Raw genomic sequence first — 21,808 nt, 5'->3', positions numbered from 1 at the left:
AATCACAAAAAGGTTTTGAATTAAACATGATTTACTGCCACAACTGTTACTACTTCTACTATAATTACTACTAATACAACTACTACTTATTACCACTATATGACTGTAGTAGATTGGTCACCCATATAATCTTACGGGACAGTCTGTCTTTGGTAAACCTGCCTGACAGGCCAGAATCTTCCTCGCTGTTCTCCCCCTCCTCGGCTGCTTTCTCCAGGTTGCTAAGCGACTTGCTGCGTGTTCGGAAGTTCCGGAGTAGGTTGCGGTGTTCCTGGTAGGTGATGGGAGGACTCTCTGGACCAATGTGTACTGGCCGGGGGGTGCCGTAGTAGTTCCCTGGGAGAAAACAGGATGGGAGAGAGAGTGACGTATAAAGTGAGGTAATAAGATATATTTGTATTGTTAGAAGCATATTGGTACTTTTGGCTTTTGGTCTTAAATGCCAAGAATAAAAATACATAAATAAATAAAACAAATATGATTGTGAAAAGGATAAAAAGGATAAGAGGTAAAGCGATTCAATCTAGAGATCCCAAACACACAGTTGAAATAGCTATCATTATATGAAATATAGAAAATACAGTAAATCTGAAATATTATGATGGCAGTGTTCCAGTGCAATGCATACATCACATAGATTTACCATCCAACCTAGGGATCAGTACAGTACAGTAAACGTTTTCCATCTTCAACTATATCCTTCTGTTGTGGCAGCTAGAGTACAAATCAAATGACTTAAATCTATTCCTTCAGCTCCAGTACAGAGAAACATTAGGTTGTTGATGTACTCGTCAAGGTTATCCCACCATAGTGTCACTGTGCTGCAGACTCGCTGATTCTCCGGATTGCTTTGCAGGAGCCGTACCGCCGTCAATGTCACATGTGAGGCAAAGTGAAGATGGCATTTATTGTGCCCATTAAAGTCATATGAATTATGCATGCTAATCCGGGGTTGCTTTTTTAATCAGAGGAAGCGGTCCAACTTTAACCCTCCCCTGACTGGGGTGGGTTGTGCAGGTTGGAGCGACTGAGACCTGTTCAAGACCTGGTGTCATTAACTACATGGAAGTAATAAGGCTTCCTCTGAGAAAATGATCTTATATCCTATTATATTAATGATATTCACCAGCCATGTGCCTGCCTGGTAAGAGACTGTGTGGACTGGTTTGTGAGTTAACCCTCTACCCCTATAGATAGACTAGCATGCTCTATCTGCAATATACAGTATACGACCTACAGTGTGTTGATCATGAGATAATGTCTATGAAATGAAATGCAGTTGAAGTCAGAGGGAGATGACTTAGCGAAGTAAATACCTCTCCTCTCCTCACCTTTGAACTTGCCGCTCTCCAGAAGAGCTCCTGACTCCTCCAAAGAGAAGAACTCTTCTATGGAGACAAAGTTGTAGTCCACCCCTGAGATCTCCCCATCATGGGGCAGTCTGGTCGTGCCTGGAGAGTGAGACGAGAGAAAGTTACACATCCCAATCTGTCTCCACAGTTCACTGTTAGAACTTAATGCATTAGCATACCCCTCATGAAATGAAACAAAAAGTATTGAACCTGATACTGTATATAGCATGTGCAATTAGGATATGTACAGTCACATAATACGTTGCAAGGACTCATTCTGCATGCAATAATAGTGTTTAACATGATTTTTGAATGACTACCTCATATCTGTACCCCACACATACAATTATCTGTAAGCTCAGTCGATATTGAATATCCCTTTGAGCATGATGAAGTTATTAATTACACTTTGGATGGTGTATCAATAAACCTAGTCACTACAAAGATAAAAAAATACAGGTGTCGTTCGTAACTCAGTTCCCGGAGAGGAAGAGGACCACTCAGGGATTTCACCATGAGGCCAATGGTGCCTTTAACCGTTACAGAGTTGAATGGCTGTAATAGGAGAAAACTGAGGATGGATCAACAACATTGTAGTTACTCAACAATACTAACATAATTGACAGTGTAAAGAAGGAAGCATGCACAGAATAAACTATTCCAAAACATGCATCCTGTTTGCAAATAAGGCACTAAAGTAAAACTTCAAAGAATGTGGCAAATTAACGTTATGTCCTGAATACAAAGTGTTATGTCTGGGGCATATCCAACACAACACATCACAGAGTACCACTCTTCATATTTTCAAGTATGGTGGTGGCTGCATCATGTTATGGGTATGTTTGTCACCTGCAATTGAGTTTTTTAAGGGATAAAAATAAACGTAATAGAGCTAAGCACAGTCAAAATCCTAGAGGAAAACCTGCTTCAGTCTGCTTTCCAACAGACACTGGAAGACAAATTCACCTTTCAGCAGGACAATAACCTAAAACACAAGGCCAAATATACACTGGCGTAGCTTAACAAAACAACATTGAATGTTCCTCAGTGGCTTAGTTACAGTTTTGACTTAAATTGGCTTGAAAATCAATAGAAACACTTGAAAATGGCAGACGATGATCAACAACCAACGTGACAATGCTTGAAGAATTCAAAAAATGATAAACTGCAAATATTGTACAATCCAGGTATACAAAGCTATTAGAGACTTACCCAGAAAGACTCACAGCTGTAATTGCTGACGAAGGTGATTCTAACATGTGAATAATTATGTAAATTAGATTTTTGTATTTCATTTTCAATAAATGTGCAAACATTTCTAAAAACATGTTTTCACTTGTCATTATGGAGTATTGTGTGTAGACAGGTGAGAGAAAAAATTGTATTAATCCATTTTGAATTCAGGCTGTAACACAACAAAATGTGGAATTAATCAAGGGAAATGAATACTTTCTGAAGGCACTGTAGTCTACAACACTTCATATTCTTTCTTAGAGATGAAAGGAAGGTACAGATGTCAGATCATAATTTGATCACCCTGTTAGTGCTGAGACTTTTCCTGCACCACAGGATTAACAGAAATTCAGTGTAAATCCACAATAACACATGGCTATATTAACAGTACTTGTTGTATAAGAGTGTTGAGTTCCACATATGTATTTAAAGTGAAACTTCTTTAACCAAAACAATAAACAAGCAACACAACGTGACTACATGGTGACACAAGCACCAACACAAACAATATCCCACAAACATAGGTGGGAAAAATGGCTACCTAAATATGATCCCCAATTAGAGGCAACGATTACCAGCTGCCTCTAATTGGGAACCATACAAAACACCAACATAGAAATATTGAACTAGAACACCCTGTAGTCACGCCCTGACCTACTACACCATAGAGAACCAAGGGCTCTCTATGGTCAGGGCGTGACAGTACTGTACTTTTCATGTTGCCTAATTTTGGCCAGCTAATAGCCTAACCACTGATCAAGCGACATTACATCAGCAGAAACGTGTGAATGGACTCAACTTGTTCCAGCAAAAAATTATATTGTTGCAACAATACTGGTCAAATTAAGATCCAATATCTGTAGGTTGATTAGTAGCCTTCTACACTTGTACCCGTATACAAGTTGAAAATTGCAGATTTGTACACTGATAAGTGCCTAAATTGGAATGCTGTGGCTGTACAGTAACATGCTATAAATGGTTTCAGAGCTCAGGCTCTGCGCTTCACAGCTCTGTATGGGTTTTGAGTGACAGACTTTCTGAACTTGAGCACCGCACATGACAAGAAGTTGACCCCATCCCTCCCGCTAATTGGGCAACTTTAGTAAAAAAAAAAAAAGAAGATATTCTGAGTGAGGAAATGCTGTAAATTAAGAGGACTCGAAAAATGAGACGTTGAGGATTATAATAAATACTGCTTTGATGTCATACAAGCAAACCAAACACCCGTGAGTCCAAATGTGCCCTTCAAATTTCCATATCCTGAAACTCATGTAATATACAGCGTCAACATTTATGATCACTATGTTGGATGTAGTTACAAGATGACATGGCTTTATACCCTGGGTTGTCCTGAACAGAATGAGCCTATATTTGTTGTATTGTAAAGAAAATTTGCTGCGGACAACACATTTTTTTCACCCTTATAGAAACATTGTAGAATCATCCGCACAACTGGATAGTTTTTGTGTTGTGGGAACATATCTTTTGTGATGTCCCCAACAATGTTCCCACCAGACTGTTCCCACAACTTAATTAAACATTCTGGGAACCGTTAAAAGAACAGACGAAATGTGTTCTGAGAACATTCTTGCAACATCAGGCGAATGTTTTATCCAGACATTCTATAATTATCAGCATGACTGGACAATTTTTGTTATGAGAACACCTAACAAAAGTTCTGGGAACTTTCACAGAACCAATTTTTGTTTGCTGGTGTCACGGCTGTTTGAAGGAGCGGACCAAAATGCAGCGTGTTCGTAGTTCCACATATTTATTAGACGTGAAACTGAATGCAATACATAAATAACTTGACACCACAAAAACAACAAACCTTGACGCAGAGAGGAAAACACACTACTCAAAAGATAATAACCCACAAACAACAATGAGAAAAACCCCTACTTAAATATGATCTCTAATCAGAGGCAATGAGGATCAGCTGCCTCCAATTAGAGATCAACCCCAAACGATCCCAACATAGAAATAGACAAACTAGAACTTAAACTTAGAAATAGAAAACATAGAACATCCCAAAACACCCCCTGTCACGTCCTGCCCTACTCTACTATAGAAAATGACATCTTACTAGGGTCAGGACGTGACAGCTGGAAGGGAAATTGTGTGTGCTTACTCTAGTTCCTCAATGGCACAGCTCGGAGAGCTCAAAAAAGCACCTTATAGTTGAAGACTTCTTTGAGTCATAAAAGCGCATTAAAATTACAGAGGAACTGTTCACACTTTGGAGAGGTGTGTGTCCACTTGGAGACACCAGTTAGACCTCTCACTCAAAGCCTTGTCATTTTTTTGTCTTATGTTTCACCTAATCAAATTTTAGAAAAATATCATTTTAATGCTGCAAAAAGTACAGTATATGTAAAATGCACATAAAATCAACAGTGTAGTGTTTGGATTCAGTCTTGTGTCAGGTGAACTGTTGTGTCCACACCATTAGTCTAATACTTTTCCATTAATCTCCAAACTCTTCCCCTTTAATAGCTATCATAGTTACGCATATGCTTTCCATATTTCTTCTGTAAGAAACATTTCAATTTAGCCCCATCCATATATGCCAATTCCCACGAGTGCAAGGGGTTAAATCAATGCTTACTTGTTACATGTCAGCATGGGTGAAACTTGCTTGTAAACCTTCCAAAAAAAACCTAATCAGGCCTCAGTTTGAAATGAATCCCTTCCAAACAGCAAGCTAAGGTCAAATTCATGTCCTTCTCCTTCTCCTGGAGGAGCTCATACTGTATCATGGCAGAGTGGGGCCAGTAGGAGGGAGTCAAACCCAGTTACTCCATAAAACATATGATTAATGCACTGCTGTCTCACCATCAGGGAGGGCACAGCACTCCACACTACAATGACAATGACACACAGACACACAACACTGCCTGCCTCTCCTCTTTATACTGTGTTAGAGCCTGTTAATATGTCCCAATCAGCAACAGAAGATGAGGCTCTGTCTCTAATAAAACATCTGATAGCAAATCTCCTGATGCCCTCTGACGTGTGTAGAATTATTCTCCTCCCCTCAGGACAGAGTAGACTCACTAATGCTAATTCTGAGGAAGTAGGAAATGTCTGTGTGTGTGTGTGTGTGTGTGTGTGTGTGTGTGTGTGTGGCTAGGACTCATTACCAATGCCCTCCTCTGAGATATATATAACATGTCAGCAGGAGATAGCTGGGATTATTGACATATTCCTCCATGTGTCTCCCCTCAGGCCCCCCACTGATCCCATTGGCCAGGGGAGAGAGGGAGAGAGAGGGAGAAAGAGTGAGCGAGATAGGAGGAGTTTTAGGAGTAGAGGGGTAATTAAGCAGAGCTTCTTATCAACACCAAGACACAGCTGTCAGTCAAAGACAGGATAGGAGTCAGAACTTGTCATGATCAAACCCACAGTGGGCAAAACTGACTAGCCAACATCACCACAGGCCAACATCACTACAGGCTAACATCACTACAGGCCAACATCACTACAGGCCAACATCACTACAGGCCAACATCACTACAGGCCAACATAACCACATGTCAACATCACCACATGTCAACATCACCACAGGCCATCACCACATGCCAACATCACCACAGGCCAACATCACTACAGGCCAACATCACTACAGGCCAACATCACTACAGGCCAACATCACCACTGGCCAACATCACCACTGGCCAACATCACCACAGGCCAACATCACCACTGGCCAACATCACTACAGGCCAACATCACCACAGGCCAACATCACTACAGGCCAACATCACTACAGGCTAACATTACTACAGGCCAACATCACTACAGGCCAACATCACTACAGGCTAACATCACTACAGGCCAACATCACTACAGGCCAACATCGCTACAGGCCAACATCACCACATGCCAACATCACCACATGCCAACATCACCACAGGCTAACATCACCACAGGCTAACATCACTACAGGCCAACATCACTACAGGCCAACATCACTACAGGCCATCACCACATGCCAACATCACTACAGGCCAACATCACTACAGGCCATCACCACAGGCCAACATCACCACAGGCCAACATCACTACAGGCCAACATCACTACAGGCCAACATCACTACAGGCCAACATCACTACAGGCTAACATCACTACAGGCCAACATCACTACAGGCCAACATCACTACAGGCCAACATCACTACAGGCCAACATCACTACAGGCCAACATCACCACATGTCAACATCACCACAGGCCATCACCACATGCCAACATCACCACAGGCCAACATCACCACAGGCCAACATCACTACAGGCCAACATCACTACAGGCCAACATCACTACAGGCCAACATCACTACAGGCCAACATCACCACTGGCCAACATCACCACAGGCCAACATCACCACTGGCCAACATCACTACAGGCCAACATCACCACAGGCCAACATCACCACAGGCCAACATCACTACAGGCTAACATTACTACAGGCCAACATCACTACAGGCCAACATCACTACAGGCTAACATCACTACAGGCCAACATCGCTACAGGCCAACATCGCTACAGGCCAACATCACCACAGGCCATCACCACATGCCAACATCACCACATGCCAACATCACCACAGGCTAACATCACCACAGGCTAACATCACTACAGGCCAACATCACTACAGGCCAACATCACTACAGGCCAACATCACTACAGGCCATCACCACATGCCAACATCACTACAGGCCAACATCACTACAGGCCATCACCACAGGCCAACATCACCACAGGCCAACATCACTACAGGCCAACATCACTACAGGCTAACATCACTACAGGCCAACATCACAACTGGCCAACATCACTACAGGCCAACATCACCACAGGCCAACATCACTACAGGCTAACATCACTACAGGCCAACATCACTACAGGCTAACATCACTACAGGCTAACATCACTACAGGCCAACATCACTACAGGCTAACATCACTACAGGCCAACATCACTACAGGCCAACATCACTACAGGCCAACATCACTACAGGCCAACATCACCACAGACCATCACCACATGCCAACATCACTACAGGCCAACATCACTACAGGCCATCACCACATGCCAACATCACTACAGGCCATCACCACATGCCAACATCACTACAGGCCAACATCACCACAGGCCAACATCACTACAGGCTAACATCACTACAGGCCAACATCACTACAGGCCAACATCACTACAGGCCAACATCACTACAGGCCAACATCACTACAGGCTAACATCACTACAGGCCAATATCACTACAGGCCAACGTCGCTACAGGCCAACGTCGCTACAGGCCAACATCACTACAGGCCAACATCACCACAGGCCATCACCACATGCCAACATCACTACAGGCTAACATCACTACAGGCCAACATCACTACAGGCCATCACCACATGCCAACATCACTACAGGCCATCACCACATGCCAACATCACTACAGGCTAACATCACCACATGCCAACATCACTACAGGCCAACATCACTACAGGCCATCACCACAGGCCAACATCACCACAGGCCAACATCACTACAGGCCAACATCACTACAGGCTAACATCACTACAGGCCAACATCACAACTGGCCAACATCACTACAGGCCAACATCACCACAAGCCAACATCACTACAGGCTAACATCACTACAGGCCAACATCACTACAGGCTAACATCACTACAGGCTAACATCACTACAGGCCAACATCACTACAGGCTAACATCACTACAGGCCAACATCACTACAGGCCAACATCACTACAGGCCAACATCACTACAGGCCAACATCACCACAGACCATCACCACATGCCAACATCACTACAGGCCAACATCACTACAGGCCATCACCACATGCCAACATCACTACAGGCCATCACCACATGCCAACATCACTACAGGCCAACATCACCACAGGCCAACATCACTACAGGCTAACATCACTACAGGCCAACATCACTACAGGCCAACATCACTACAGGCCAACATCACTACAGGCCAACATCACTACAGGCCAACATCACTACAGGCCAATATCACTACAGGCCAACGTCGCTACAGGCCAACGTCGCTACAGGCCAACATCACTACAGGCCAACATCACCACAGGCCATCACCACATGCCAACATCACTACAGGCTAACATCACTACAGGCCAACATCACTACAGGCCATCACCACATGCCAACATCACTACAGGCCATCACCACATGCCAACATCACTACAGGCTAACATCACCACAGGCTAACATCACCACAGGCTAACATCACCACAGGCCAACATCACCACATGCCAACATCACTACAGGCCAACATCACTACAGGCCAACATCACCACAGGCCAACATCATCACATGCCAACATCACCACATGCCAACATCACCACAGGCCAACATCACTACAGGCCAACATCACCACAGGCCAACATCACCACAGGCCAACATCACCACAGGCCAACATCATCACATGCCAACATCACTACAGGCCAACATCACTACTGGCCAACATCACTACAGGCCAACATCACTACAGGCCATCACCACATGCCAACATCACTACAGGCCAACATCACCACAGGCCAACATCACCACAGGCCAACATCACCACAGGCCAACATCACTACAGGCCAACATCACCACAGGCCAACATCATCACATGCCAACATCACCACATGCCAACATCACCACAGGCCAACATCACCACAGGCCAACATCACTACTGGCCAACATCACTACTGGCCAACATCACTACAGGCCAACATCACTACAGGCCAACATCACTACAGGCCAACATCACTACAGGCCAACATCACTACAGGCCAACATCACTACTGGCCAACATCACTACAGGCCAACATCACCACAGGCCAACATCACCACAGGCCAACATCACCACAGGCCAACATCACCACAGGCCAACATCACCACAGGCCAACATCACTACTGGCCAACATCACTACAGGCCAACATCACTACAGGCCAACATCACCACAGGCCAACATCACTACAGGCCAACATCACTACAGGCCAACATCACTACTGGCCAACATCACTACTGGCCAACATCACTACAGGCCAACATCACTACAGGCCAACATCACTACAGGCCAACATCACCACAGGCCAACATCACTACTGGCCAACATCATTACTGGCCAACATATACCAAATGTAAAATAATGTAAATAATACAACAGTTTTTATATGTTAGTAATTTAGAATTCATGGAGATCACTCCATTCTTTACTAGGGATAGTAAAGAATTCAGCTGTCCTTGAGTCTTTCCTAAAATTGAGTCATCCTATGCAAAGTAAAGGGCAGATAGGAGAGACACACAGTTTGATGCAACTAGACATATGCACAAATAGTTCCTAGAAGAGAGTATGTGGTATGTAGTTCCCAAATGAATTATGATAATGTTGTGTCTCTGTCTAATGACTGGATGCACCACAACAACCCATGGAGATATTAGGTAGCTGTCTACTGCCCGCCCTCCCCCGAGGCACGAACTGCTTTTCATTTCATTCTGCCTCGAAATTATTGATAAATGACTTGCATTTACTTCATTCTGTTTAGCGTAAAAAAAAATCATGTCATGCTCTTATGAGAGTCACTGTGTGTAAACATATTTCTTGCCAGGGGCAACATAATGTAGAGTAGAGTACACAGTATGTTTTAAATAGCGAGGGGATTGAGATACTTTCAAAGCAAAATGCACATCCATTATTTCTCAGTTCTTCTAAGAACAAAAGACAAATACAGTGAGAATATCCACACACTAACTTTGTTCAAATAGCAATTCACATTTTTCTTTTGCCTATAGTTCCAAATAAAATATTAAAAACATGAACCACTTGTTTAAAAAGGCAATACATCCAAAAAAACATGAACATAATAGGATGCAACTTATTATCCACTGCTAACTGCCAGCTAAGCCATGGTTTGCCACCTCATCTTAAAAACATATTGATCTGAGACAGTAAAGCAGGCCTAGCAAAGTACATAAGGGGCTTTCAGATGGACTACATTGATACACCATTCACCCCTGTCTGTGATCTACACTTGGTAACTCGCTTCATTTACCTCAATGCTTTTACATTTGTATAAACAACACATTTCATTCCCCCAATAGGTTGTTTGTGTCCTGGAATATAAGTAGGAGCATAGATGTATATCATGAAGTAATACAAGAGTGTCATTTGAGCTGACTTGCTCGTGTTTTTGCAAGTGGGCTAAACTAGGATTTCAACATTGTTACAGTGTTTGTCTATGATGGTATAGAAGGGAGCGGGAGAGCAGCAGCATCTTACTGTGTCATCCATCTCCTGCAGATCAGAGGATTACACAGCCAGGGGATGAGCGTGCCGCCTCGCTGTCACTCCAACTTAGAGAGCCAGGCAGGAAGTTGTGTCACAAGTCTATCTCCACCCGGGTCCAGCAGCACCAGGGCGGCTGTACACCACGCTCTCTAATCCATAATCCATAAATGCTGAGCATATTTATAGTACAGATGCTACAGACTAAAGATCAGACTGATCCATCACCCCCATCTAATTACAAACTGGATAAATGGAATTGTTATGTAAAAGGACTTTGGCTTGGAGAATGTGTATGCCTCTTTTATGTGAACGTCCTGTATATCTCAATGTTCAAAGCTCAAAGACACAGAATGTCTTGTTGTTTTCTGGCGTATTCTTGGGAGTTTTAACCTGCGCGCGTGTGTGTGTGTGTGTGTGAGAGAGAGACGTGGCGGAGATGCTGACTGGTTTGGCAGACTGTTCCACATGACCTACTTCCTGGCTAAACATGAGATTAGCGCCAAACTCCCCATCGCCGTGGGCTGGCCAGAGTGGTCTGTGGCCAGCCCGCCAGGCAGACTAATGACAGTTTAAGAGAGAAAACATGACACAAGCCAAACCTATCAGACAGATATTACACCAGTCAGTGATATGACACCAAAATAAGAGCTTCACAGAAATCCACACCATAGTCCTCTCCAGTCCACTCTCACTGTGACATCCCTCTGGCCCTTAGAGAGAGGATTGAGAGAGCAACCGACGCTCTATATACCCAGAAGTCTTTGCTTCAAATGTTTTAGACAACCTTAAATCATTATCATTGAACAAAGTAATTGAGGTTAACTATATAAATAGATGAAAACACATACAAAATAAAGAGAAAAAGTAATATGTAACCAAACAAGAAAGAGACAGACATGAACCTGTGAAATAGCAGAAAATGAAGACAGAAAAAGCTACCGATACAAACTGGATAAAGTTACCAGTGTAACAATACAGATAGCTGCCATGGAAATATCCTAGGGAATATTCCTCTAGGTGCTTCTCTCACCTAAACTTGACTTGTAATTGAATGTTTGACTGATGAAGCCAGGGTTGAGAAATCACTTTTTAAATCCACTCAACACATGTCTATGCGCATATATTTACACACGGTCGTGGCAAAAACAGCTTTCCTGACTCTGATTGTGATTGCACACCAATTAACACTGTTTTCATAGTGACAGCCATGTAGGTCTACTCTAAATCTAAATGAAGGAAATTGTTGAAGTGTTTAAATGTTGAGATGCGATGTCCAGATATGTAATGAGCATAGAGATACTAATTCCTATTTCTCTTATTAAAAAGTACTTACTAACCTAGAATGGACTCGCATGTTACAGACTCTGGAACAGATACAGGTGTGGACTCGGGAGAGGTGGACTCACAATTATAGCGTCCCAACGGATTTAGAGGGCATAGCTGCAAAGGACTTAAAGGGGACTCGCAAGTTACAGCAACAGGGGTCAGTAACGGGCACAGTGTGAGGGAGAGGTGCTGGGCACAGCGTCATGGGACTCACATGGCACCGCTCGGAGGTAGAGGTTCTCCCGGATGACCTGCTGAAGCTGGCTGTCCATGGAGCCTGGAGTGAAGCACTTACTCAGATACAGCCTGAGGTCCTTACACAAGGCAGAGCCTGAGAGGCAGAGACAGGGAGAGAGAGGGGAGAGAAACAGAAAGAGGGGGGGGGGAGACGGAGACAGACGGAGAGAACTTGCTAAATCAGCTCAACAGTCAAAAACTGACGAATTGTGTAAATATTTGTATACCCTGTCAAAAGGAGAGTGACAGCCCAAGCCAACATTCCCCAGACTGTATCGCTATAGTAGCTTTGATTTACCCCTATATCATTCCAACCCCCTCCTTCCCAATCCCTCCCTCTCTAATAAACACTACATCTCCTTCTTAACACTTTATCAGTCATCCCGAGTGCATAATATATTATTTCCCGGCCTCTCATGCATAGCCTAATAACACAGAGGCGGTGTGGTGCTGTCACACAGGAGGCTAGGCTGTTGGCCCAGGCACTTATTTCACTCTCTGATCTATTCCTTTAATCTCAAGTGCTTTATGGCCTCTGATGACAAGTCACTTGGTGTTATGGATGGCCTGAGAGCATCTCCCTGCTCGTCACACTGACAGACGACCACCACATCCACTCCTCGCCTGCCCCTGCTGCTACTGCTTCCCAACCCTCTGTCTCTGGTAAAGTGGCCTGTACTCTAAGCTGGGCCCAGATGTGAGTGCAGATTGAATCCGCTGTGCTGCTATTAAAACGTCTCTGTAATAAAACGTTATTAGCACAGGTAGTCTCCTACACCCACACATGACCCGCCACATATGGCCAGTATGACGCGCAAGACCCGGGCCTGCAGCTTCCTGGGAGAAATAATGAGAAGCTTTTGTTGGCATTGTGAAACAGCTGTCCAGCATTGTGCTTGATGAATATAAAAAATACGTCAGACTAATGTTGTCATATATACTGTGAGTAAAATGAACTGGAGTGCTTGCTTTCACAGAGCTATGTTGTTTTCACAGAAACAACAGAATGCACTAGACAAAAGCACATATGATGTACATCCATGAACACTGCTTCACCACAACACAATATGGCACATCACAGTTAAGTAAGGTGTTGTCCTACACAACAGCTTTCAAGGTCATCGTAGACAGTAATGATAGTGTTTGTCTGTCAAAGCATGGACAGGGTTGGTACAAGCCCTTTAATCCTTGTGTCACACAGATATAATGAAGGGATCATTTGCCACACTTACTTAGTCTCATATCATATCATTAGTGGTGTAAAGCCTGAAAACACGATGGTGTCCCTGACAGCCTGGACTGTGGAGGAGGAGAAGGTGGAGGAGGAGGCGGAAGGAGGATGTGTAGAAGGCGGAGGTGGAGGAGGGGGAAGGGGAGGAAGAGGAGGAGCATGAGGGGGAGGAGAAATGAGGAGGTGTAGGCCTAGAGCACAGGCAGTACAGCAGCACATTACAGCTCAGCCCATCCATCTCTGTTCAGAGTACATGCAGTCGGAATACCCAGGTAGGGAGGTTGGCCTGACCGCCTGGCTCACAGAATGATAATGGATGGAGCAGCGGCAGAGGGATCAGGATTAAAGGGCCCCATTTACAGTCCTGCTGGCGATTTAGCCATCAATCTACCCCAGCAAGGCCATGGGGAGCCACGGCCAGGTGACATAGTGCTGACATATTGCTCCGTTCAGACCTAACAAAGACATCCGTCACCCCACCCCCCTCTATAAATTCCAAGGCCCCTCCAGGGTGATAGACAACTGTATCGTCACATCGGCACAGCCCTCCCTGGACTCCTTGTCACATGTGTCATGAAGACTTCCCTCTCTCCACACACTGTGTTTTAGGGACCGCCCGCAGCAGACGTCTGACTACTGCCACTTTTCAGGCGATTCTACGTGTAAAATCAGTGCAGACCCGGTTCACAAATTACGTTCAGAGGTGCTAAGTACCCCGGGCCAGCAAACTCTGGTGGTTAGACTGAGCCTTGCAGCTGTCAAGTTTGTTTCTCCAGTATCAGTGATTATTCAGCTATGTTTGGATGACCACTTGGGAAGCGTGTTATTCTATGAGTTGCCTAAGGGAGGCAGTGTGACCATTCACATGGTGTTACCATGTGAAGGAGAAGTTGGGGTTGACAACGATGTTAGTCATTGACGGATGAAGCAGCAGCATTCACAATGTGTCCCCAGACCAAGGAGTAAGTTACCACACTGAGCCATACAGTACCTGGTGAGACCGTCTTGATGCGGATGGGATGGAGGCAGGAGTTAAGGACCCCGCGGACATCTCCTAGTGTCATCCCTAACACAGGGGTTCCCCCAATCTCTAGGATGACGTCGCCTACTGTGAACCCACCCCCGGGGGCTGCGGTGACGAATGGGAACTCTCCATAGTCAGCTCCGCCGCCCACGGCCACGCCCAGTTCCCCAGAGGAACCAACCAGGGGGATGAAGCTCTCCTGGACCTTGGAGCGCCAGTGCAGCTTCCTCACGGCTGCCTTAGACATGGCAAAAGAGCTGAGGAGGGGGGAGAGAGGGAGAGCGAGAGGGAGAGAGAGAGCGAGAGAGGGAGAGAGAGGGTGTGAGACAGAAACAGGGAAGACAGTGCCACTGACACAATCGTGTTATTAAGGTGTGATTTCATGTCTCAGGATTTCATTAACCTGACGTTTCCCAAGGTACTGTTGAGAAAATGTAAATATCCTCAATACAAAACAATTGCAGTAAAAGGACTGCACTGAGTTCAAGCACTCCCTCCTTTAGCACAGAGGACCTGCATGTGAAGCAGAATGACATGGAAACTGTGTGTGTTATACAAACACTGTGTACTTGACCGTGGGTCGAACAGAAATACAGTAAACAAACTGTCAAACGCTCAACTGTCACACTCAATACGGATGCTTCTTTACCTCAATGGAACACCTTTTCTATTGTATATACACAATATGCAACATAAACACACAAAACATACAGGTAGGTATATTCTCATCATGGCAGCCTGATGGAAAGATCTAGTCTGTTGCCAGGGAGACCTCATAGGGTACTGGAAATGAATGTCTGTTATTGATATGGGTAATTCAATACAAACAGAAAAATCTGAAATAAATTGACAGTAAAATGTTGTGGTGTCTCAATTATATCTACTAAGAATTGCATTTACTGTAATATACTTCTATAAATCCTCTTTCTATCATGATTATTCCATGTGCACTGAAACTCCTGCTTAGGAAACGTTTGCTTTCGAGTCAGATATTGCAGCCTATGGAAATTAGTATGCAGTCAAAACAGTGCTGTTGCACTGGACATGTTGCACTGAAGGCTATGTGAATTGCATGATTCACCACTATGTCTAGAATTCCAAAAGAACAGCATTGTAAGTTAAGTGTGATGCCTCTTCCAACAGTTGACTTTTAAAGGTCTTTGTTGAGAACCAGTGAAGTGGCAGGTGGGCGGCTCAGTGAGAGAGGGCAGGTGGGCGGCTCAGTGAGAGAGGGCAGGTGGGTGGCTCAGTGAGAGAGGGCAGGTGGGCGGCTCAGTGAGAGAGGGCAGGTGGGCGGCTCAGTGAGAGAGGGCAGGTGGGCGGCTCAGTGAGAGAGGGCAGGTGGGCGGCTCAGTGAGAGAGGGCAGGTGGGCGGCTCAGTGAGAGAGGGCAGGTGGGCGGCTCAGTGAGAGAGGGCAGGTGGGCGGCTCAGTGAGAGAGGGCAGGTGGGCGGCTCAGTGAGAGAGGGCAGGTGGGCGGCTCAGTGAGAGAGGGCAGGTGGGCGGCTCAGTGAGAGAGGGCAGGTGGGCGGCTCAGTGAGAGGGCAGGTGCTCCTACACCGTGACTGAGAGAGAGTGCCTCGGTCTGACAGGATGGGAGTAGTACTGTCAGACTGTTACACAGGAGACACACGGATCTTAGAGACAAAGAGACGTTACACTTACCCAACACAGGGACGGATGGGGTAGGTGTATGGATGAAAGACGGTGAGACAGCCAAAAATAAAGATCGATTTTAAGCGAGACACACGGCACTGAGGGACTGACATATAATGAAAGGCAGGGAGAACAAAAAGTGTCATGTTTAAGCACTGTGTAATTATTTTTTGTCCTAATAATGAGTTATCTCTGTTATCACAGAAGGCTCCCTGTGTTGATACCTTAACATGCGGTGACTTAGTGACCCAGGGATGGAGGGACAGGAAGGCTGGCTTTTAGCAGAGGAAGTGAGGACAGCATAGTCTCCCCCCAGGCCCACCTGCCCAGGGTCAGCACACCTAATGAGGCTAATTTATATAGTGTGAGCAAGGGACACGCCTAATCACTTCCTCTTGACTGACTGGCTGGCTGATCAGCCATGTATCCTCCTCCATCTTCCATCTCATCTCCTCCCTCTCCCCTGGCTGGTGGCGCCACAGCTGATAGGACGAGGGAGGGGTAGTGAAAGGGGAGGAGAGAGGGCAGAGGGAGAGGTGGGAGCGATAGAGGGGGATAGCGAGAGCGTGGGTGTGGGGAGAGGGGGAGAGAGAGTGGGAGAGAAAGCGAGAGACAGAGACAGATAGAGACAGAGAGAGCGAGAGAGAGAGAGAGAGAGAGAGAAAGAGAGGCACCATACAGCCTGGGGTTGGCAGTGGAGTCGCCAGTTTGACCTTGCAGGGCGGCAGGAGCCAGAGCTTGGTTACAGTCTGGTCTGCTCTATGGGGGCCAATGATTTCTGTTTTATTTGGCTTCTGTTCATCCAGAGCCAAGTGAGTCTGCGAATTGAATTGATAAAAGAGCAAAGTCATGAGTAGGTACTGTTTCCAGAGAAAAAACATCTGTGAAAAATGATGCTTATTTCTTAATTGATCGCTAATTGTCCTCTCTGCACACTCCCTCTCTTTCTGTCCTGCTGTGAGACCTTCTGCAGCAGAACTTCCCAACCATACATCCTTCCACCCACACACAGAGTACACACAAACAAAGAAGTCCCCCAATCAATAAAACACATGCACCAAATACAGAATGAGCATGAAACAAGGCATACACAATCTAATACCATATGTAAGGGATAATCAACGAGAGGCTATGCTTCCTATGGAAAATAATTAACGACATGGAAGGTGTGTTCCACGACGCACTAGCCGAGTGGAACTATTCTTCCACGAAGTTGCATTATTTTCCAGAGAACGCATAGAGCCCCAAGTTGATTATCCCTATAATTTAACACATGCCGTGAGAAATGTGTTCATTTGCCAGTAGAAATGTGTTCAACATCCACTGAAGTCGCTAGCAAGTTTACTAGATACAATATATATACAAAAGTATGTGGACACCCATTCAAATGAATGTATTCGGCTACTTCAGCCACACCCGTTGCTGACAGGTGTATAAAATCGAGCACATAGCTATGCAATCTCCATAGACAAACATTGGCAGTAGAATGGCCTTACTGAAGAGCTCAGTGACTTTCAATGTGGCACCGTTATAGGATGCCACCTTTTCAACAAGTCAGTTCGTCAAATTTCTGCCCTGCTAGAGCTGCCCCGGTCAACTGTAAGTGCTGTTATTGTGAAGTGGAAACGTCTAGGAGGAACGACGGCTCAGCCGCAAAGTGGTAGGCCACACAAGCTCACAGAACGGGACTAACCAGTGCTGAAGGGCGTAGCGCGTAAAAATAGTCTGTCCTCGGTTGCAACACTCACTACTGAGTTCCAAACTGCCTCTGGAAGCAACGTCAGTGCAATAACTGTTCATCGGGAGCTTCATGAAATGGGTTTCCATGGCCAGGCAGCCGCACACAAGCCTAAGATCACCATGCACAATGCCAAGCGTCGGCTGGTGTGGTGTAAAGCTCTCCACCATTGGACTCTGGAGCAGTGGAAACGCTTTCTTTGGAGTGATGAATCACGCTTCACCATCTGGCAGTCCGACGGACGAATCTGGGTTTGGTGGATGCCAGGACAACGCTACCTGCCCCAAGGCATAGTGCCAACTGTAAAGTTTGGTGGAGGAGGAATAGTTGTCTGTGGCTGTTTGTCATGGTTTGGGCTAGGCCAATAGTTCCAGTGGAGGGAAATCTTAACGCTACAGCATACAATGACATTGCTGACGATTCTGTGCTTCAAACTTTGTGACAACAGTTTGGGGAAGGCCCTTTCCTGTTTCAGCTTACAATGCCCCCATGCACAAAGTGATGAATTGGAACGTCGACTGCGAGCCAGGCCTAATCGCCCAACATCAGTGCCTGGCCTCACTAATGCTGTTGTGGCTGAATGGAAGCAAGTCCCCACAGCAATGTTCCAACATCTAGTGGAAAGCCTTCCAAGAAGAGTGGAGGCTGTTATAGCAGCAAAGAGGGGACCAACTCAATATTAAAGCCCATGATTTCAGAATGAGATGTTTGACGAGCAGGTGACCACATACTTTTGGTCATGGAGTGTAGCTACAGTAGCTACCGTGATAACCAAACAAACAGACTTGCTCGTTTAGCTAACCATCGGTCCAAGCTTGCCATTATGGGGTGGCAGCATAGCCTAGTGGTTAGAGTGTTGGACTAGTAACCAAAAGGTTGCAAGATCGAATCCCCGAGCCGACAAGGTACGAATCTGTTGTTCTGCACCTGAACAAGGCAGTTAACCCACTGTTCCTAGGCCGTCATTGAAAATAAGAATTTGTTCTTAACTGACTTGCCTAGTTAAATAAAGGTAATTAAGGAAGTTGAATTCAACAATGTTTTCAATTCAACTTTTGCTTTCAAAAGCAGCTCAAACATGTAAGAATGAACTATAACCATTGAATTCTACTCTGCAAATATAACATGCGTTATAGGGAATGTACACTCTAGAATGCCCTTCGAGACAATCAGAAACAAATATTCAACAATGCTATTGTATAAGAAAACAATAACGCATGACAAATGATATTAGCATCGACATATGTGATCTTTTCATCTTTCCGAAAGCATTACCCTGACTCCATCATGCCTGAATGAAATGTAAGTACGTTTTGAGATCCCAAGCGCTCTATCTAAAGATTTTCATCTTCTGAGCTATAAATGCTTAAATGCTATTTTCTGATGTATTATCCTATCTGGTTCCCCCATGTTTGGGTTTTGCATGGCTCTGCCTCTGGCTGTGGTCAGATTTACAAGAGATGCCCGCTGTGGTGTGGTGTTCATAGCTGCTGTCTTGATCTCTGTAGCTTCAGGGACAACAGTGTCAGCTCTGGTGAGGCTGAGTCCTTAGAGTCCTGTTCTCACACAGAGACAGCCAGTCAACACAGCATAGTTCCCTAGACTTTGTCTCTAGTGCTGTGTGAATGTACTGAAATGTCCTTCTTTCCACTAGTTGTATTCATAACAAAGTTGCCCTAAGAAACATACAATACGTTGAACATTTGAATATTTAAAGAAAGAAAAAATGTGTGTATCTGTCCTGAATTCTATATAACATACAGTTAGGAAAACCTGACCGTTAAAAGATGGTTCAACAACACATTGCTAAATTTGCAAGACACAAGAGCTGTCAAAAGAAATCACACTTCAACTTCTGTAGAGAATCCTTCAGTAAGTCGATAACTCTCTGAAAGACTCTTACTCCAAATAAAAACAGCAATACTTCAGACTGCAATTGAATGGCTTGACAGAGGAGAACACACTATACAGATTCAAGGATATCTAGCACTATAAAAACCACCCAGTATTGAAAATGCTGGCCTTTAGCAGAGGGAAGAGCTGACCAATACGTATCCTATTTCACAGACTTCCTCCTCCCAGTGATCTGTTCTGCCATCTTGTCTTTCAGAGGTAATTTCATACCAGTCCGTCCTGACAGAGACCTTAACATATTCATCTCCCCGTGGAAGCTATTCTTGGAGGTCAATCTTCATTCCTATCTGATCGTTATTCTTTAATTAAGGAAGTATGAATAGCTACTGCTTCAGGCTACATATAGAGGGAAAACATGAAAAGCATAAACAGGCATTTGTTTTTCTCCATTTGAAGTATGTACTTTTCAGCTCTGAGGGACATACAACATGCTTGTTTTCTTGCATTGAATACTTAACAATCCATTTACTATACCGGATTGTAAATAGTTCATTTATCTTCCTCCTGTGAAAACAGGCAGTACTAGGATTGAATACTAAGATACAAACCAAAACCAAACAGTCACATACTGTATCACACACTCACATATCACCCACCTGATCCTCTCGTTGTAATATAAATGCCACCAAACAGCACCCCAAACAGTACCCCAAAGAGCACCCCAAACAGCACCCCAAACAGCACCCCAAACAGCACCCCAAACAGTACCCCAAACAGCACTCCAAACAGCACCCCAAACAGCACCCCAAACAGTACCCCAAACAGCACCCCAAACAGTACCCCAAACAGCACCCCAAACAGTACCCCAAACAGTACCCCAAACAGTACCCCAAACAGTACCCCAAACAGCACCCCAAACAGTACCCCCAAACAGCACCCCAAACAGTACCCCAAACAGCACCCCAAGCAGCACCCCAAACAGTACCCCAAACAGCGAGAAACTGCACAATGGGAAGACCCTAGAACCAAGCAATATCTTTAATTTCATGGTCAATTTTCCCGCCGCTTCTTTCAGTTCAGGTTAGACCTCAAGGGTGATAATTTATTCACAACATTAGTTCCCCACTAAAGAGAACACCGTTTCAGATGAGGCCTTGGGTTTAGTTCAATCATTCAAGGTCTAGTAAAAAAAAGAAAACAAGTCAAGACATTGGAGAGCGTACAATACTCAAAAACCTTCAAGAAAACGGTGTAAGCAAAACGCCTCAATTAAGACAGTGGCTAATTGAATTCCACAGCTAAGCAGCTCCTGCAGTGTGTTGGAATATGGAAAAATTGTGGCGCTCTGCAGATTTATCAGGACAGGACTGGAGAAAACGAGGGGGAGAGAGCATTTAGACAGGCATCATTTGGAGCAGCGTATGCTATACTTTAAAAGGCCATTGGTCCGGACACAACACAGGCAATAGGCTATCTCAGTCCTGCTACAGTAGCCCCATGCTTCTTGCTATCTCACCCAGTATCTCGCCTGGTATCGCCTCTGTAGCGATATTACACAATGCCTTCACGGTGAAGAGACTGTCAGATCTGTTGAGTATCTCAGTGCTTCTAGTGTCAATCTATCTGCCATCCTTCATCCACGTCAATGTGTTTTTATATGTAGCGGTAGCTTTATCTCTCCCGACAAGATCTACTCTGATCACAGAAAACTTTGTTCAGACATTATAAAGTGGAGAAACTAAGACAAAACACGTTTTCAAGTGCTGCTGGAATGAGGTCTGTATTTATACACATTTACAAGCATTAACACTATTTAAATGCCCCT

At 44.8% G+C, this 21,808-nt stretch overlaps 1 protein-coding gene across 2 annotated transcripts in view; it reads right to left on the bottom strand.

Moving 5' to 3' along the window:
- magixb (MAGI family member, X-linked b) overlaps positions 1 to 21,808 on the bottom strand; it is a 49,737-nt gene that overhangs the window by 23,420 nt on the left and 4,509 nt on the right. For both annotated transcript variants that reach the window (XM_029722962.1, XM_029722961.1), the window contains exons 2-5: positions 14,704 to 14,993; positions 12,459 to 12,575; positions 1,332 to 1,451; positions 136 to 336 (exon numbers count right to left, since the gene is read on the bottom strand). In XM_029722962.1, the coding sequence (XP_029578822.1) occupies positions 136 to 336; positions 1,332 to 1,451; positions 12,459 to 12,575; positions 14,704 to 14,993 (728 nt within the window). The remainder of the gene's footprint in view (positions 1 to 135; positions 337 to 1,331; positions 1,452 to 12,458; positions 12,576 to 14,703; positions 14,994 to 21,808) is intronic.

The sequence above is a fragment of the Salmo trutta genome, chromosome 30 (assembly GCF_901001165.1).
Source record: "Salmo trutta chromosome 30, fSalTru1.1, whole genome shotgun sequence".
Classification (NCBI taxonomy): domain Eukaryota; kingdom Metazoa; phylum Chordata; class Actinopteri; order Salmoniformes; family Salmonidae; genus Salmo; species Salmo trutta.
Note: the sequence above shows the minus strand (reverse complement) of the source record. Positions and strands in the feature narration are given on the sequence as shown.